Raw genomic sequence first — 18,525 nt, forward strand, 5'->3', positions numbered from 1 at the left:
CATGAACTGCTCATCAATTAAATAACGAAATATCTAGTTTATTATAGAGATTAATATAATCACACGATAAAACACAATACGACTAACAAGCTACTCTCTATATTGGCGGGAAAACATCCATGACCTACTTTCTCTCGCTGCTACATCAGACACTTGAGTTACAGAGGAGGTAAGAGGTGAAGAAAACACATTACAGTAAATATCTCAACAATTCCCCTCTTAATGTAAAGTTTTCTTTTACAACATATGCAAAACAAATTTCACATAAAATTCAAGTTATATATTCATATACAAAACTCCCCTCTTAAACATATAACGATCAACATAATTTTGTGACATAATGCAACAAACATAAACACAATTGACATGCAACACAAAATACAATCCCAGCAGCTTACAGCAATTTTGATGTTTAGTCTTGCCAAAACCTTTGGTGAGCATGTCAGCTGGCATATCCAAAGAAGATAAATATTTTATATCAAAAATACAATTTTCATAAACTTTGCAAACAAAATGATAATGTATATCAATATGCTTGCTTCTAGCATGAAACACAGGATTTTGCACAAGCTTTGCTGCTGATTGATTGTCACAAAACACAGTCACGGGTGCAGTCAATGAACTTGGGGACAGTTCAAGGATGAAATTCTTCAAATATACAGTCTCTTTCGCAGCTTCGGATAATGTCACATACTCCGCTTCAGTCTATGATAACGCGACACTTCATTGTTTTCGGGATTCCCAGGTCACGGCTCCTCTAGCGAGTGTGAACGCGTATCCAGAGTATGATCTTCTGTCATTGATGTCTGAAGCCCAGTCGGCATCCACATATGCAGTCAATGGCTTTCCCGAACGCTTGAATGTAAGACCTTGATCCATGGTGCCCTTGAGGTACCTCAGGATTCTCTTAGCTGCAACCCAATGGCATTTTCCGGGGTTGTTGTTGAATTGGCTGAGAAAATTCACAGCATGCGTGATGTCAGGTCTAGTTGCCACAGATAGATACATCAGAGAACCAATCAGACTTCGGTACGGAACGTCTTTCATTTCGGATTTTTCCACATCATTTACGGGACACATCTCTTTGGTCAGCTTGATGCCGCTTTCCATCGGTGTAGATACAGGCCTAGCATCTTGAACTTTTCCAGGATATCCTCGGTGTACTTCTTTTGAGACATTTTGATTGAGTCCATGGTTTGTTCAAACTCGATGCCCAGACAATAATACAGCTTTCCAAGATCATCTTGAAAGAATTTGCGAGATTATCCCTAATGATTTTGTAGTTCTCTTTGGAATTTATAAACACAATTAGATCATCAACATATACAATGATAATTGTTTCTGTGGTAGATGTTTTCTTGACATACATACACTTATCAGAATTTAGAGGATAGAAATTCAAAGATTTCAATTTTTCGTCCAATTTCTTGTACCACTGTCTTCCCGATTGTTTCAGTCCATACAGTGATCGCTTTAAGGGGACACATGACGTTCAAATGTAAATTTTTTAATACTGTATATTTCTTACTAAAAATGCTTCAATGACATTTCAATGCACATGTAATAATAACTTTAGGTCTCTTAGTTTAAAAATATGTGTATCAGCAAGCTTGGCGACTTATTTAGACACCAAAAGGCGCCAAACCAAAATCTAGATTTTTTTGTCCCTTGCGTCTCAAATTTTATTTAAAAGCACCAATGTTTTTTTTACATAACTACCAAATTTTAAGACAATATGATTAAAACTAATGCGCAAGGGACTTTTCCCATAACAATCAGTTACCCAAATGTCAGTTTTGAGAAAATCAACGTTAAAGTTTTGTGTACTTTCATGAATGCGATATCAAGTTTTTTTAACATTAAAATTGCCCCGCTCCATGTGAAGGTCCTTCATCTTATTTCTTTCTTTAGTGCTTTTATGGTGTTTATTTGCCAAATGTTTGCACTTGTAGTATCTAGTAGAGCGTCTGGTGCTTTGCGTCAATCGTCTTCCATCTCACTGCTTGGCCAGTTCCAACGCAGGAGTACTTAATATTCTGACGCTCTCGCATCCCATGTTGAACTGAGACACTGCAGAAACAACTGCTATATGCAAACGTTTCAATGAAACGAAGATTTCTTTAGGACAGTATGTCCATATCAGATTGTGGAGGCTCTCGTTAGCATTTTGTGTTTTAGCAGCGGAACACCTCATTAATAGTTCATTGGAAGCAAGTCGTTGGTACACGACAGGAGTATCTTTGCAACTACAGCTTCATGTTTTTATACATATGAGTGGAACCATCTGCAATTGCACGATTATAAAAACACCAAGAAGTTTCGCCTTGTGGGCATTTATTGTGCTGAGGCTTCTCGTCTGTTGACAACGGCCCTGCCCGGGAGCGCCAATATTTAAACAACATGCGTTCAATGATTAACAAAACATCTTTGATCCAGGTCACGGATTTCAGACTCTTCGGTTTGCGGATGAAAATAGGGATAAACTTAATTTCAAAATGTTTAAGTGATGCTTGAATAATTTCTGCATAGTTACTACTGTACCACAGGCATTAGTGCATTATGTAATATAATTCGATTCCGTATACGTGTTACCCAGGCGTGTACTTTTTTAGTCTGCGGCCCACAAAGTGATACAATTATCGTGTTGTAAGCACTCGGTACTTACTTAACAACACTTTCATGGAGCCGGATGATATCTCTTGTCCCACTGTCCCTGGACTGGAGGGGCAGTGGTACGTTGCATTATATATTTATTAATCATTGGGGGCTCAGCCCCTTCGCACAATTTAGTAGGGAGGGGCTCAAACATCTTCAACCCCAGGTTGAAGTGCCTTTGGCCCGGGGACGGGGCCGGATTTAGTCATTCAGCGGCACGGTGCAAGAACAGTTTTGTGGTCCTGGTGATAGGGGTTAGGCTCTGAAGTTAACTAATTTTTGCTCTATAAATCCACCGAAATTTCTTTTAGGGGCGGGGTGGGGGTCTTCGAATTTGGATCCGTAAAAAAATTTTCCGAGGAGGAGGCCCCAGTAAGTAGGGCCGTATTAGCGCATGGGCAGTGTAGGTGGTTACAAAGCTTCACGTTCACGAGAAATATGTAAAACAATATATGTCTACAAGGGCTGCAACTGGGGGCGCAAATTTCACTCTTTAATCTCTCCTTCAACATTATGAGGGGGGGCGCCAAAATGCATGCTTGCTCCGGCTGACCAAGCATCTAGTTGCGGCCCTGATGTCTAATACTCTGAAACAAGATTTTGAATCGAGATGACGGGCGCACCAAGGGCTCATCACGATGTTAAAGCCATGGCCAATTTATGGGAAAGGCAGACCGGGCTGTGGGGGCTTTAGTTTTCGGTCTTATGTTTATATATAAAAATATAAATTTTCTTGAATTTCAACCAGCTAAGCTAGTCTGGGGGTCCTTTCAAAAATTAAGGCCCCCATCCAAGGATGTGTGTGTCTTTTAATAAATCGACGTATTTTTCATCAATGGATTCAATAAAATTTCAAGTTTTGACTTTTCAAATTAGCGTAAAATATTATACATAATCAATGCAGTAAAACCCATTTTTACAGCCCCTAATATTTTGCGGCCCGGTGCGATATTCGCAGCTGACTAATTTCGCCCCTGAGGGCCGGAAGTTGTGCACGCTAGGTTTAACCAAACGTATTATAAAGCAGGGTTCTTCAACCTTTTTCTAGTCGCGAGCACTGCCTGTACTCATCATCAAAAGAAGAGCACCCTTACAGCAAGTTTGACATACGAATGCATGAAATCACGATGATTTCAATCCTTGAATACAATGTGTACAAGGTGTCTAATTGGAATTGTTAATCAAGTGCTCGTGAGCACGACATCGGATACGAGTATTGAGCGCTCTGGGTGGTTCAGGGAGCACCATGGTACTCGCGAGCAACTGGTTGAAGATGCCTGTCTTAACGCGTATTTGTAAATATAATTTTTTTCGAAATCGTACAGCGAGCCGAATAAAATTATTGAGTGGATCAGACTGGCTTGCGGGCCGAAGTTTATGCAGCTATGCATTAAATTACAGTGAACCTTGATATAACGATACAATGTGGGACAAGAAAAAATATCGTTTCATAAGGATTATTGTTAAATCGAGAGGCAGCAGTTCAACATTAGAGTATAGACATTTCCAAACCAGACTTGAGAAAATAGCGTGGAAGAGGAATTTATCGCAGTATCTAATATCGTTGTAGCGAGGTTTCTTTATATATGGAAAAGAAAAATAACACTATTAAAGATAAATGAGATGAAATGAAAGAACTATTTTAAAGATTTGGGGAATTGAAGCGAAGGTTAAAATATTGTGTTACTCACTCATTTTTTTTTAAGCTAGCCATCTAAGAGTTTTCTTTTGGGCTCTTTCCGAAGCTTTCGTCTGAAGATTTACTTGCCTTATTCTGATAAGTGTTTATAATTTTTTCGTTCACTTTCGGGATATTTTGATGATATTGTTTCGCACAGAGATTTATTTTTTTCTCAGAGCAGAACGAGGTTCTGTGCAGTCCAGCAAAAATGATTTCCCAGTTTCTGATTTTTTCAAGCCAATTTCGGGATGGAATTAGGAGTCCTCCTCTCGAAAGTTTGCAAATCCATCCGGATCGGGATGAACTTTGACAAGGTGTTCTCATCAATTGCCCAGATGGAGTTCCCACGGTGGAATCGATGTCTCGGCACTTGAAAGCAATGCAGCCTGCCAGATAGTGGAGGCCTTCGGAAGAACATTCAGATGCTGATTCTGATGAAAAAGAAGACACCGTGTTATAAGTTTCCTCTAACGATATATCTGCGAGTTCTTCCTCACCTTCAACCATCTTTAGTGCTTCTGACATATCCGGCAGAAGTCCAGAAAAAAATTTTGTTGTCATTATTTGGTCGTCATCAAGCACGGGTAGTGTAGCGGATAATGCTGATGCGGAAAGTTCTGGACTGATGATTGAGAGTCTCGGGCGATGTTTAAACTCGACCGGCAGTGGGTTATCGTAAAACTGCCCAAGTCCTCTGATTCTCGAAAAGAAATTTTCCAAGGAGTCTTGGTTCAATCTTGACGTCAATATGTACTTGATACCAATTTCCTTCATATCAGAGAACAAGCCTTCTGAAACGGCATGAGGTTGTTTCGTTGGCCTACTCTCATAGTTTCAGCCATATGTTTAAATTTTTTTTAAATTTCATTTTGAGACTCAATATGCATTCCGTATCCACATGCTGTGGGAACGGCATTGTTCGGTATTCTGGAATTCATAATGTCGAAGCAGTCATTGACCAGGGAAAAAAAAATCTCCAGCCTCTTTTTCCTCTGGAAACAGGTATTCTATGGCTTTAGCAGCTGTATTCGAGAAGAGTTCTGCCGCAAGGTGAACTCGTTGGCGGTCTCGGCTAGCAACAGTGATATGATTTAACGTCAATTTGTGACATAGCTTTAATTCGCCTGTGCTGTCTAAAGCGAGCAGGTTTTCCATCAATGCACGTTCAATTTTTTTACCACTAGAAAGTGTGAATCCACTATCTAAAAAATGGTTCCGCAGTAGCTTTAATAGGTGGGGAAAATCAGCAAAAACCCACACTCTTTTGTTTTCTTCCACAGGATGTGGGAAGCTACAATTACTTTCACTGATATTTAGTTCCTTCCATAATTTTTGATTTCCCCCCCCCCCCCCATATCGGACACTACCGCTACGATTTCGTAACCTGCTTTATGTACAGCTGCTATTATAGTTTTGAGAAGCAGGGCAGTCATCTGCTGGTCAAATTCGTAGAAGACGGGCTGCTTCCATTTTGCGAACAGACCCCGCACCATCGCGACTTGAGCCTGGCTATATGGTCCAAGAATCCTATCAACGCTTCTGTCATACTGTATTCTGGAGTCGATGTTCATCTCATCAAAAGATAAAACGCAAAGGCGGTCAGTCACAGAAACGTTGGGGATACGAATTTCCATTAAACTAATGACTTCGTATAAAATTCCGGGATAACATCTGAAAGAGCGTGCGATCCATTTTCTAAGTGTGGAAGGTGAAGGCAAGGGGTATTTTAACGTATTCCGAAGGTATGCGTAACATTTCTTCGATAACGTTCTAATAGCTAGAGTTTTGCTGATGTCTTGCTTAGACCAATTTGATCTTTTCTTACCTTCAACCAGACGCTGTATTTGATTTTCAGTAAAAACGCCCCCTAGAATCTGTTGCACTTTATCATTTACGTTGGAAGAAAATTGCATTTCGCATCCTTTGACTTTGCGTTCACTCGCAGTCATTCTGCGTCTCATTCTCTATTTTTTCATTTGAAGATTTAAACTTTATCTTTCAACTTCTTTTGTTTACACGTAGCTTATGCAACTCATCGGTATTTGCTCTTTTTATGCTATTTTGCGGATTTTTTTTTAACGATGCATCGAGATTATCTTTAGATATCTTTTTTGGTGACAAATTAGAGAACGTTAAAAAAGCACGCTGTCTTACCTCACGCATCTCTGCTCTTGTGCTTCTTGAAAATTTAGACGATGTAGTAGGAGTTACTGCACCACTGCAAATTGATGGAGATATCACTGAAGGTAAAATCACTGTTGGTTTCAACTTTTTGGCATGTGGTGTTCCCAAAAGTTCTGATTTCAAGTCCCGTTCATAATCAGTAGCAGTAAAATGTTCCGAGCAAACAACAGCATTTTTCACGTTAATCTCGTCAGCTCTTCGACACCTCACTACCCACTCTTTTCTTACAGTTTCATCCGTGGGAAACCTGTGAAACTTAATTTCTTTTCCACTAGTATTTGCATAAGTGTTTGTGCAAGACGCAACAGCACAACTTGGTTATTTTGCTGTAGTAAATTCACAAGCGATGATAAGCGTTGATAGGATAGTTACAAATATCAATAGCGAAATAATTTCTTATGACTATCGTACACACGTTATTTCGAGAGAAATCGACTTCTCTGGACGGAAGAAAGAACCGTTTTGAATGAGAAGAGTATGCGTTTGGAAATGGCAAACTATACAAAGAATATTCGCTTATAGATTCTCAGAACGGAAAAAACATTTTACACATGTATGTTATATTGTTGTGGCGCCTAAACGGGTGGTGTTACATTTCCGAGGAGCCTAGACGAGTGGTGTTACATTTTCGGGGCACCTACTCTGACGGTATAACGTGTTTCAAGTACGTAAAAGACTGAAATGTTCGAAAGAGATTATCTTTGATCACCCGAAACCATAGTGAACCATCCTGAATAACTATAGTGACAGAAGAGGGGTAGATATTTTTGGCATAAAATTATATTAGCCATATTTACAGTATAGTTGGGCTGTGATTCTTAAACTAAACACCCCAGGGTGCAGCTGTTATAAAGATGTGATTCTCAAACGGCATGTCGCGTTTTGCAGCAAACATGGATGGAGATACGGGGGGGGGGGGAGAGCAATGCATTCCCTACGTCAATGACTGAACCGACGGATCTATAATGCATGTGCATGTATATGAACTGACATCATCCTGCCCTCCCCAGCATCATCATCGTGCCACCCACCCAACCTTTGAAATGTATCTCTGCCTATGGCGATGAAAGTAGTGAACTTCCAATTACAAAATGATTTGCCATTAGATTGGCTATGAATACCATGAGCTATTCTAATAAATTTGTTTAGAATTCAATTTAAAAGTACGTCACGGCACTCAGTATTGATCTCATGATGATACTTTCATCATTAGAGGATATAGGCCACTCGGACCCTCCCACATATACCAATAATACAATTTTTTAACTGACTAGGCGGAGATCACCCGTCTCATCCCCCCCCCCTCCAGGCCCGTCATTTGGAGGGTCCGGGGGAAATCTTGCTCCCTTCCCCGGCTTTAAAAAATGCACTACAAGCGATATATGTGTATACATATATTGAGTATAAGTTCTTTGTCGTCGTCCCTCCCCCAGGAAATATTGAAATGACGGGCCTCCCACCCCCATCAGAAAAAAAAAATGAAACCCCAGCCCTTGAGAAAATCTTGCGTACGCCTATATGTAGTAATAAGACAATTTTCAATAAAAGTATCAGCAGAATATTTGCGGTACAAATAGCAATGGCATCTCAAGATGATGTGGCTCACCATTCGGGAATCACAGCCCCGTCATTGCCTCAATATAATCCCTAACATTCTCGCGGCACTGCCGTACTCGGAGGGAAGAGCAGAGTCGTCCTAAGAGCATCTTGGACGACATTGATTTTTTTAAGACCTCCCTACTAGAAATAGTTACACAGTGCCACAACTAGATGATTGGTCAGTCGGAGCAAGCACGCATTTTAGTGTCTCCTTTTAATATTGAAGGGGAGGTTAAAGGTTGAAATTTGTACCCCTTCTGGTTCAGCGCCCAGGGCACCAGACATGACTGCTCCCCCCCCCCTCCTTGCGGCCCCGTGATTGCTTACCAATTTGCATGCTTAATCTCGAACGATATCTCATAATCATGCGTGAGACCCCCCGGGCCGTGTCCGGGTGGGCCCATGCGTTAAGACTACACTAGGAAAGAGCGCGATTACTTTTTTTTAATGCAGTTAAAAAACAAACGAAAACCCTTCCTCTTGTTATTGTCCCTTACCCACGGTTCCGTGGCATCTTGTTTGGGAATCAATTTCACTACATTATAACTGTTTAAACAAGTTCAGGTGTGGGCGAGTTCAAAATAATGATAATAATAAATAGTAATAATTAATAATAACTTATTATCAAGAAATTTTTTTAATTCAACCAAAATTATTAAACACTTTCAAATGTATCTAATGTTTTTTTCTCCGTAAAGACGCGTTCCTGATAATTTCCCTCTCGTGGAAGAGAGAAGCTGCTTCCATTGACTTAACATTGCATACATGAGTTGGGAAAAAAATTCATTAAAAATCAAATAAATTTTTTAAAAATAAAAAAAAAATATTTTGACAATAAGCGGTTTTTGTGGCATCCGCTCAAAAAAAATGATGAAGTTATGAGAGTGAAAACTATGCGAAAAAATTCATGAAAAACCAACAATTTTACATTATGCTCCCGTTTGAGGGGGTCATGTGGTGACGTCAAAACCAGTTTCATTCTGAAGCGCGCGCTTGCTAATACTTAACCTTATATATTCTAGAAACCTTGGTGTATATCATCTCGGGAAATATCGGTTTCTAGCCTAAGCCTCTCCTCCGTAACCGGTTTAAATCCACTAACAAGTACTCATACGCATGTTTGGTTGCGTCATCGAAAACCTGCAGGAATTTCCTATTACTCGGGTACATCTGTCTTGCTAAATGTTGTATTTGACTACGATCTGTAGGGTTTTTGAATAAAATTAAAAAAAAAATGAGCGTTTAGGAAAATTTATTTCATTTCGCTTCCTTTATGGAAGAAATTTTGACCTATGAACACTATCGACGGATTTTTATGATGACTTCCCCATGTGAAAAGATTTGTTAATCGCTTGTCTTCACCCAATTCTGATATCGAATCGCCTATGATAAATAAAGTTGTTTGACCGATGTAGGAGTTGAATTTGTTGAGGGGGCCCCGTAAAACCAAACTACCTTTGTTGGAAAAGGTTTTTATCATCTGCTCTGCAAGCAACCCTGATACAAACCTAGTTTTACCACAAGAGGTAGGACCCGAACAAACAGCTGTGAAAGGATGTTGAAGCTTCAGCGGCACATCCACGTCAAATGGGAGTTATCGACATCTGCGATCTGCTTTAAAGTCTTTAACCTGTGAGTGAGGAAATATATATATATATACACTAAAAATTTTATCTTTATTAAAAAGTCTGATTCTTATCTGAGCTCTCAAAAGTCAGGATTGCAAAAAAAGAGTTACTTTCTTGATTGTTTACGGCTCTGAAAAGAGCCGTAAATTCTTCTCTTCAAAAAGTTCGAACGTCAGGAATGTGAATTGGCTGCACCTTTGCAATATTTTTTGGCCCTGAGAAGGACCTTGTCCAGCTTCATGCACGAGAGTGTACCTTTTGGATACTGATAAGGTTCCTAAAGAAGTAGTCCAAATGAGACAAGCGAGATTTCAGTGTCTTCTTTCACGACGCGTTTGTCATAGACAAGGCGATAATTTTTCTCTGCTACCTTTGTCATAACTTTATATTTTTTTGATTCCATGCAGATCTTATTGCCGAGTATCGGTACCTTTATGTAGAAATTAAGTCGATCAACAAGTTTTCATCGTCTTCACGTGCCAACCACGCCACCATACATGGCCAGTCACTAGGGAAAACACAGTCACACCACGGGTAACTTTGTCCGTGGGATTATCTCCAGATCAGTTCCGTCATTGTCCCTGAGTAGAGGTTTTCTCTTGAATTTCAGCACCACGATTTTGCACAAAGGTCTTCCATGATGTGTGTGTTATCCAATGGATTACGATGAGATAATCTGTCCACAAGTACACCTTTGTATGTGGAAAGTGCTCTTCGACGTTGGAGATCAGTCGTGCACCTAAAACTGCAGCCATCAGTTCCAGACGCGGCAGTGTCAATTTTTTCAACGGCGCCACTCTGGCTTTCTCCATCACCAAAGGACCACCAGGATTCTTGGATTCTCGAAACTTCACGTATACAACTGCTCGATATACATTTTGAGACGCGTCACAAAAACAGTGCAGTTCGATATTCCTGGCATGAAAACTGTTACCTCCATCTGAATAATACCAACGTGGAATCTCTATCGTCGCAAGATCCAGCAAGTATACCAGCTGTTCCATTTGATCTGGATATTTTCAGGAATGATGTGATCCCAGTCGATTCCAGCAAGCCACACATTCTGGAAAATGATTTTAGCTTGGATGACTAATGGGTAAAATATTCTTGACGAAGCTTACAGGATACTTCGCTATAATGTCAAACAGACAAACGAAAAGTCAACGATATTTTGTGCTGTGAAGGCGGAAATGTCCTTCGTAGAATTCCACTACAGCCCCATAACTTTGGAGACTCAGAATCAGGCAGTCCAAAATTCTCGAATTTCTTTCTGAGAGCATCCGAATTAGAGTTCCATTTAGTGAGAGTCATGGAAGCTTTTCCCATGATCTCTTGTTTCGTGGTACACTTTTAGAGCTTCTTCTGAGTGAGCCCCGCTTACGAAGTCGTCAACATACAGGTATTCACTCAATAATTGAACAGTATTTCAAACGATGTTTGATGCAGGGACTCTACTTCGCTCCAAACATGACTACACATTCGATATTCTTCAATCTTTGGCTTAAGCAGATTCGAGTCTTATATTTCTCGCATGCTATATGTTTACGTGCGTTTGGCCTAGTAGTCATGCTTTTTGTCAAAATCACCCTGAAAAATTAACAGCGACTGATCATTGTCCACATCTTGATCCGATAACCGCAAGGTCGTCTATGAAAGGCTCCAATTATCGGCTACAGGGGACAGAGTTTTACGTTTAGTCGACACGGAAGGGGAAAAACTAGCATTCACTTGCTTAGACATATTTGAAAACCACGAGATCCACACACACCCAAAAAATAAACTAGTAATAATAATAAATAAAATAATTTTCAAAATGTCGATTGCTTGGCCTAAATCTGCACAACAGAAATTCTTGCGTCTTAATACAAATACAAATACAACGCCACAACAGGCAAAATGCCCAACGAGGTGGCTGATAAAAAGATGCCCATAAAAATATGGTTGTCAAGTATGTTCGCGTATGTAAGTAGGGTTGTCAGTATGATCGCTGTGTTGCTACCCTACTGGAAGCAATAATTGCAGTTGCAGAATTATTGAAAGAAATAATTTCATACTTAATGGAAATGATACTTTCAGAATTAATCAAAAAAAATTAATGTGTTATTGGAAAATAAATAAAAATTCATTGTATATCGTTACTCGCCATTAGCGGACAAAATTTCTTGGTCCCATGGGTGTCCGTTATCGAGAGGTTCTACTGTATATTCAGAGCAATTAGGCCAAACGCGCCTGAACGGATAGCATGCGAGAAATAAAAAGCTTTCATAGCTAATTAGAGACGTACTACTTATATTTTTAACATTGCATGTTCCCAAGAGTTTGAAGTATTATTTTATCATATTTTTTTTAGAAAAACAGAGGCTCACACATCTACCTCCTATGGCGTTTTCCTTTAGGCCAGGCACAAATTGAGCCTAGGGCAGCACGCTATTCTGCAGCCAATAGAAATCAGAAGGACAGCTCAAATTGCGAGTTTCGCTAAATCATGTTTGCTCACCAGCCGTAGATTCTTTTCCCACGTTCAGTAGTCATCTCCGGCTATTTTCGAATTAATTAAAAGATACTGCGTTGTTTACTTTTCTATGTAAAATGGTTGAGGGAAAACTCATTGAAGCTGTACAATACCAGAAATTTAAATTATATGAAACCAGCGTTGAAAACGAGGATTTAGTGTGCCATCGCAAAGGATTTGGATTTTAATGACGGTCAGTTGCTCTACATCATAAAGTATTGAAATTGCTCATGTTATACCATGCCCCACTGACAGGGCTATATAGCCTGGAACTGTAATTTTTTTTTGAATATTTTTTATCTCTTTTTCACGCTTTAAATTTAGTATACAGGGAGCCCGTGAAAAGTCTGTCCTAGATTCTTGTCAGTCGGGGCAAGTACGAGTTTTGACGATCTATTGTAATGTTGAAGGAGAGGTTAAAAGATGAAATATGCGCCCCCTCTGGTCCGGGGCACCTGCTCCTCTGTATTTTCGGCCATGCCTAGATACTCTGTTGCTTGCCATACAATTGTAAAATAAAAACTGAAAGAGTAATTTAGCGCAGAATCACATCTAAATTTACTCATTAAAAATATGCCGGATGTATATTTACAAATTTTATTTTTATACAGTTAGTAATGCTTTCTTAACTAGTTTAGGGACCGATGCTGGGCACCGGTGTGTAGGCGCCTATCTGTAGGACCGGTTGTTGAGCTCCATTATTAAATATAATAACAATCAGAAGGTTTTAAATAATACATGTTTAATTTGGTACGGACACATAAAAATGAAAGACATCACATAACAATGGTTGCTTGCCGACTGCGAAGAAAAACATTCGATTTTTTTATCGCAACTTGCGTTGCTAGGTAACAAATATTCGCACCAGAAAATTGCGAAGTGCGACGTCATTATTTTTCCGCAATCGGTAAAAGTTCAAGTAGAGGTCGCTACACTAGCATAAAACTAAAATTCCCTGACTACCGTACATTGGAGCCTATTGATGATTTTAGCCTGTATTCTACACATATATACATACACTCATTAACAGTAAATCTGATATTTATCCACAAATCAGTAATTTCCAAGCATGACGGTTTGATATTGCCATGGAACTGCTCCCCAGTTGTTAAAGTACTCGGTGAATTTTATACATACTCTGAAGGCATTTAATGAACTTCTCACCTTATTACCACGTAGTGGCAGCAGCTGATTTTGTGGTAATTTTTCAATGTCATCTACATCGGCATTTGATGCTTGTGTTGCAAAACACTAGCTGACTTTAATTTCGAACGGTCTTCTAAATGCACGAAACCGCGAAGGCACATTCCACGGTTTGCCGAGCTCGAGAAAGTCGTGCGTTGAAAACTTTTTGTGGTGTTCATAATTCCCAGTCAAAAATCTCTTTGTGTACGGCCTCATGAGATTTTCTAATAAAGGGAAAGCCTCATCTTCCACAAAATCGTAGGGCATTGGATCTGCAATTGAAGGAATTAATGTAGCTGCAGGAAGTTGTAAAATTGTGCCTTGTCATTTTTTAATCAAAGCACTGCTAGAAAATACGCTTCCGTCGCTAAATCTTCCCATTGCACCAACATTAACGGTGATTTAACTACAACATGTTTCCGTCCACTGCTCCAACGCAGTGCGAGAATTGCCATCGTTGATTGATTCGGTAAGCAGCTGACTGCTATGTTTGTGTTGTTGACTCGGGAAGATAGGATGGTTGGAAATTGTTCTATCCCCCATTCTGAAATTGTAAGCAATACTTTTGTAGCTGTCCCCAGAAGATAGATATCTAAAACAAAACAGAATTATTTATTAGTAAAAAAAGGAGTTGAAAATCAACATACTTAGCGATTAAAAAAAGGTGGCATTAGTGATTGTTCTTACAACATTTTTAGGCTAAATCGAATTTTTATGATATGACTGGATTATTTTAAAATGAAATTTAATTAATAAATTCGTCATTTGTCTTGCAGGGGAAGAATCAAAAATTCTATGGTTGAAATTGAGAGGTAATTTTCGAGATGCATGGCGACGACAACTAAAATGCTTCAGAAGTGAAGCTGCTCCTGAGTATATCAAGCCATAGAGGCTTCAGGAGCAGATGCCATTTCTTGAACCACATATGACTTCTGGACCACGTGAAGAAAATACTCACGACAGCGATGATTTAGAACTTCTCTTAAGCACACAAAGTAAGAACTTACTTAGATGAAGTAGATCACGGACGTGAAAGAGATGGGTGTTTAACAGTGTGTCCTGTTGGAAGTATTCCAAAAGTCGACGAGAAGAAAAAAAATGAAGTTGAGCAACCTCACGTTGATAGTGAAGACAGCAGGCGCACAGAATTTTCGCCCCTCACGACCAACTCGAAAAAAAAACAAATAACGACTTATGTGGAATATTAGTGATCTATGCAACAGCGAGAAGAGAGGGCACTGTATATAGTGAGTGAAAAACACAAAAATATTATTAGAACAGAAGAGCACCTTGGATGACCCTCTTTCTAATTTTTTTTATATCGATGTATCAACTAACTAAAAATATGCCTTCCAATTATCAGCATTGGATCAGAACTTTTCCAGGCAGTGACCGAAGCTGCCATTATGAGCACCACATCTGAACACTCCCCTTTTACATTATCTTCTCACGAATCGGATTCATGTAATGCTGCATCTCCAGTTTATCCGTCCTCAAATCCACCGCCGCAAACTTCATCCGATATCCAGATTTTGACGCAAGTCTGCCAAGCAGAGCCTGTCTTAATCGATCAAATAAACCAGTTCGCGTCTGGTGTACTATATCAACAATTTTGAGTGAAGTGCATGCGGAATATTGAAGGAAAAACAATGATAATATTTTGATTTTTTCTCTCTACGTTTATGTGTGTAAGTAATGCCTTTATTATTTTCAAAATATTCTTTTCGGACAAAAATGTCGTATCACTTACCTCAAGAACACTGCTAATTTTTCTTCAGTGCCGATTGGCTTCTGAGCATTGCATCCGTCTGAAACTAGAGACTCATATCGTGTATTTCTTTGAACTGGTTGCGATTCATTCGGAAGTAATGAAAACGGAATCTGAAAATTCCGAGCTTATCGAGAATTCTCTATTACTATTTCTTTTTGAATAAATCAAAATTTCTTCTTTTTCCTCGGCATCACTCTCTGATTCTGAAATTGCGAAATTCAAATAAAGTTTTTTTCAACATTGCTACTCATTTTTGGACCGATCTGTTTACGGTTTTTTTCTCCTACTGCGGAACGAAACGGCGTTTCAATATGCGCATCCCCTCGCAACACGTGGGACGTGTTGACGTCATCGCGCTCGAATCCTGCCTACCCGCGACTCAATTTGCGCTTTGCCTTATAATCTCGCGCAGCTCATGTTTGTTTAGAATGAGCGCTGCCGGTCGTGAAGTCACCACTAATGCGCCCTATTCTTCCACGACAGTTGATATAATCTTAGGCAAAATGGCTGCAATCGCTTCGGAAATAGCCACGTGAAAACTACTCTTAATATCTTGTTTAACCTAATTTTGGATTTCTGAAGAAATGGAGGACATACTGGTCTTAGTAGCATATGCTTTTGTCGCGTTAGAATTGAAATGAGGTTTTAAAACGTGTTATGGGGCATGATGAATATTTTTGTGCTCTAAAATCATCATGTCTTTGACGAAACTAGGGTAGCTTTTATCCAATTGGCTATGGCCACTTAAGTTGCAATTTATGTATTTTGCATCATTCTCGCAATTTTCTAGCGAATGATCCCGAAGACCACAATTTTGACATAGGGGAAAATTCTGTGAAGTCACTGAGACTATGTCCAATTTTGAAACATCAGCTACACACATTAGGAAGTTCAATGAATGGTTGAGGACGGAAGATTGTCATCCAAAGTTTCACTTGAACCGGAATATCTGATCCCGGGGTAGTAACAAGGGCAGTAGGCAAAGATACACCGGATTTCACAAAACTTCTAATTGTAAGTGGGACAATTCCATCGTCTTCAAGTTCCAGGGCAATATCAGTGAGAGATTCAGTAAAGGGAACATCACGGAAATAAATAATAGGGCAAGCCTTTGTACGACGTCTATTTTGGCCATAAGTCTGGCTGATGGAGCACCATAAGCCATTTAAGATTTCTCTGGAAACCCCAATTCGACCTAGCGAGGCGGCGAAAACTTTCCAGGGTACTGGTTACTTTACAGTGAGAAAGCATGGGCTAAAAAGTTGAGATTTTTGTCGAAAATAATGCCGAGTATTTTGACGGTTTCGGTCGACTTTATTCGTTTACCATCTGCGGAGTCACCACACACCACACATACACGAGCCCTGAGGGCATCCTCTGCTCAAAGTTCTTGGAAGAGCCTCCGAACCTATGTGAAGGGTGATTGTCCGGTCACAGAAAATGTCCAAGAATTTTCGTTAGTGAACATGAGATAGGAAAGGAAGATTTCGGAGGTTGTTAGAAATTACCTCGTGTCTGACAGTTGAAAGCACCCTTTATATCTAATGAATTAACTGCAGTTAGTAGACGTTTCTTTCTTCCAACTGATTCATAAGATGTTGGGGAGCATCATCCGTTGAACGGCTCAAGCGAAATCCGAATTGGTGTGGAGGGAGGAGGGCATCTCGTTCGACGTAAAACATGTCTTTGTACAAGAAGTTTATCCAAGATCTTGCCCAAGTGTAGAGTAATCGGTCGAACGGCTTTAGAAGCACCAATTCCTTTTTTAGGCAAAAGAACAAGTTTGCCTGTCTCGAATACATCCGGAAGAGTGGAAAAAGAGAGGCATTTATCAAAGAAATTCTTGAAAAATAATGGATGAGGCCGGATGATTGCTTGGGCTAAACGGTTAAACAAGTTGTCCGGACCAGCTGCTTTTTTCAAATTTAGTTTGTTAACAACTCTTAAGATTTCGTGGATTTCGAGTTGCATGCTATTACGGTGAGAATTTTGAAGAGGGATGAATGATGATACTGCTGGGAAGAGGTCATTGATCTGTTGTGTAGCTAAGTCCTTAGCAGTTGTGGTGGTCGGTGAGATTGTAGGCTGTCGTGGCCAAAAAACAGCTTTGTATGGTGTGCCATATGCTGTCGTGGAACGAGAACAAAGTTTCTGCCAGGAGTTAATTTTGGTTGTGCGAACTGCTTTCTTGAACTGAGCTTGAGTTCTTCGAAGTTGTAAGAGTAAGTCATCGGTGTTCAGTCCAAGTTTTTTCCTACGGTAGAGTTTTCGTTCCATGGCTCATAGTCTCTTCTTTTTATGTAGTTGTAGCTTTAAAGCCCAGAATGGTAGTACATTTATGGAAGTAGAAGCCAGAGACGTTTGAAGCTTGTGAAGTCTTTGATAAGTACGAAATTTGAACGAAGGTGAGATCGGGATGAGATCGCTTTTATCAAAGATACTAAAATGAATATGCTTATGTGAAGATACAGAGTAAGTTAAGTCTACGAACCGAACCAGGAAGCACTGAAGAGAAGATTTTGCGAGTTGGTAAGTTTACATGATAATCTCGGAAATCCTCTGGGCTTCGCTTTTCAATTTGATCCGTGATAAACAAATCTCTCAACTGATCGAATGTTGTTATTCTTAAAGCTGATGTCCAGCCATGAAAATATGCGCGTAATTTATGATGAAAGTCTCGCCAAGTACTAGTTTGCTTCTTCTGATGCTAGACAAACAGCTGACGAAACTTTTCTGCCGTCAGTTTAAATCCTTTCATCAACAGTTCTTTTACAAGGTCATAATTCTCCACATTCTCTTCTGGTTCTCGAGCAATCAGTTGATTTATCTCGTAACGTTGTATTCCTAGAAGATGAGTAACCCATTCCTTCTTTGGCAGCGATACCCAGCGAGCTTGTCACTCAAGGAGCACTAGGTAGACTCATATTGAACCTTTGCATCAGATTTTGGAACTCCGTTGGGCTTTTAGCATTTTCAAACTGGGTCCTTCCATCTGATCGGGATTCTACCTTAATTTTCAGTCTCGTACATTGTTCTTGAATCGCATCTCTCCTCCGTTGCTCCTCACTCTCAGCTTTTTTTTTCTCTTCTGCTCTTCCTTTCTAAATCATCTATGATATTTTTCAGCAACTCTTTGCAAAACTCATCATATTCTTTGCTTTCAAGAATGGTTTTCTTGAAATGTACGATTTTTAAATTAGAAGCTGTGTCCAACCCCAATTCACTCGTGAGCACCTTCAAGTTCTCTTTGATACCCTGTGCCAAATAAGACATATGCGGATGAGTTTTCAAAATAAATGAAGACAATAAT

General features: G+C 39.6%; 2 protein-coding genes and 1 pseudogene across 3 annotated transcripts in view; 1 reads left to right on the forward strand and 2 right to left on the reverse strand.

Moving 5' to 3' along the window:
• Positions 1–15,132, forward strand: part of LOC149067917 (ADP-ribosylhydrolase ARH3-like) — a 31,221-nt gene extending 16,089 nt beyond the window's left edge. For both annotated transcript variants that reach the window (XR_016195259.1, XM_089252024.1), the window contains one exon: positions 14,221–15,132. The gene's annotated coding sequence lies outside the window, so the exon portion shown is untranslated. The remainder of the gene's footprint in view (positions 1–14,220) is intronic.
• Positions 724–1,110, reverse strand: LOC149067918 (uncharacterized; annotated as a pseudogene).
• Positions 10,320–10,751, reverse strand: LOC149067919 (uncharacterized). Its single transcript, XM_089252117.1, has one exon. It carries the CDS (start codon positions 10,749–10,751, stop codon positions 10,320–10,322), a length of 432 nt encoding a protein of 143 aa, XP_089108243.1.
• Positions 15,133–18,525: the final 3,393 nt, after the last annotated feature.

Source organism: Pholcus phalangioides, unplaced genomic scaffold, assembly GCF_987345545.1.
Source record: "Pholcus phalangioides strain wild (caught in Gottingen) unplaced genomic scaffold, Ppha-v1.0 ptg000028l_1, whole genome shotgun sequence".
NCBI lineage: Eukaryota > Metazoa > Arthropoda > Arachnida > Araneae > Pholcidae > Pholcus > Pholcus phalangioides.

Coding starts and splice junctions, on each gene's coding strand:
- LOC149067919 (XM_089252117.1), bottom strand. CDS start 10,751: ATGGAACAGCTGGTATACTTGCTGGATCTTGCGACGATAGAGATTCCA.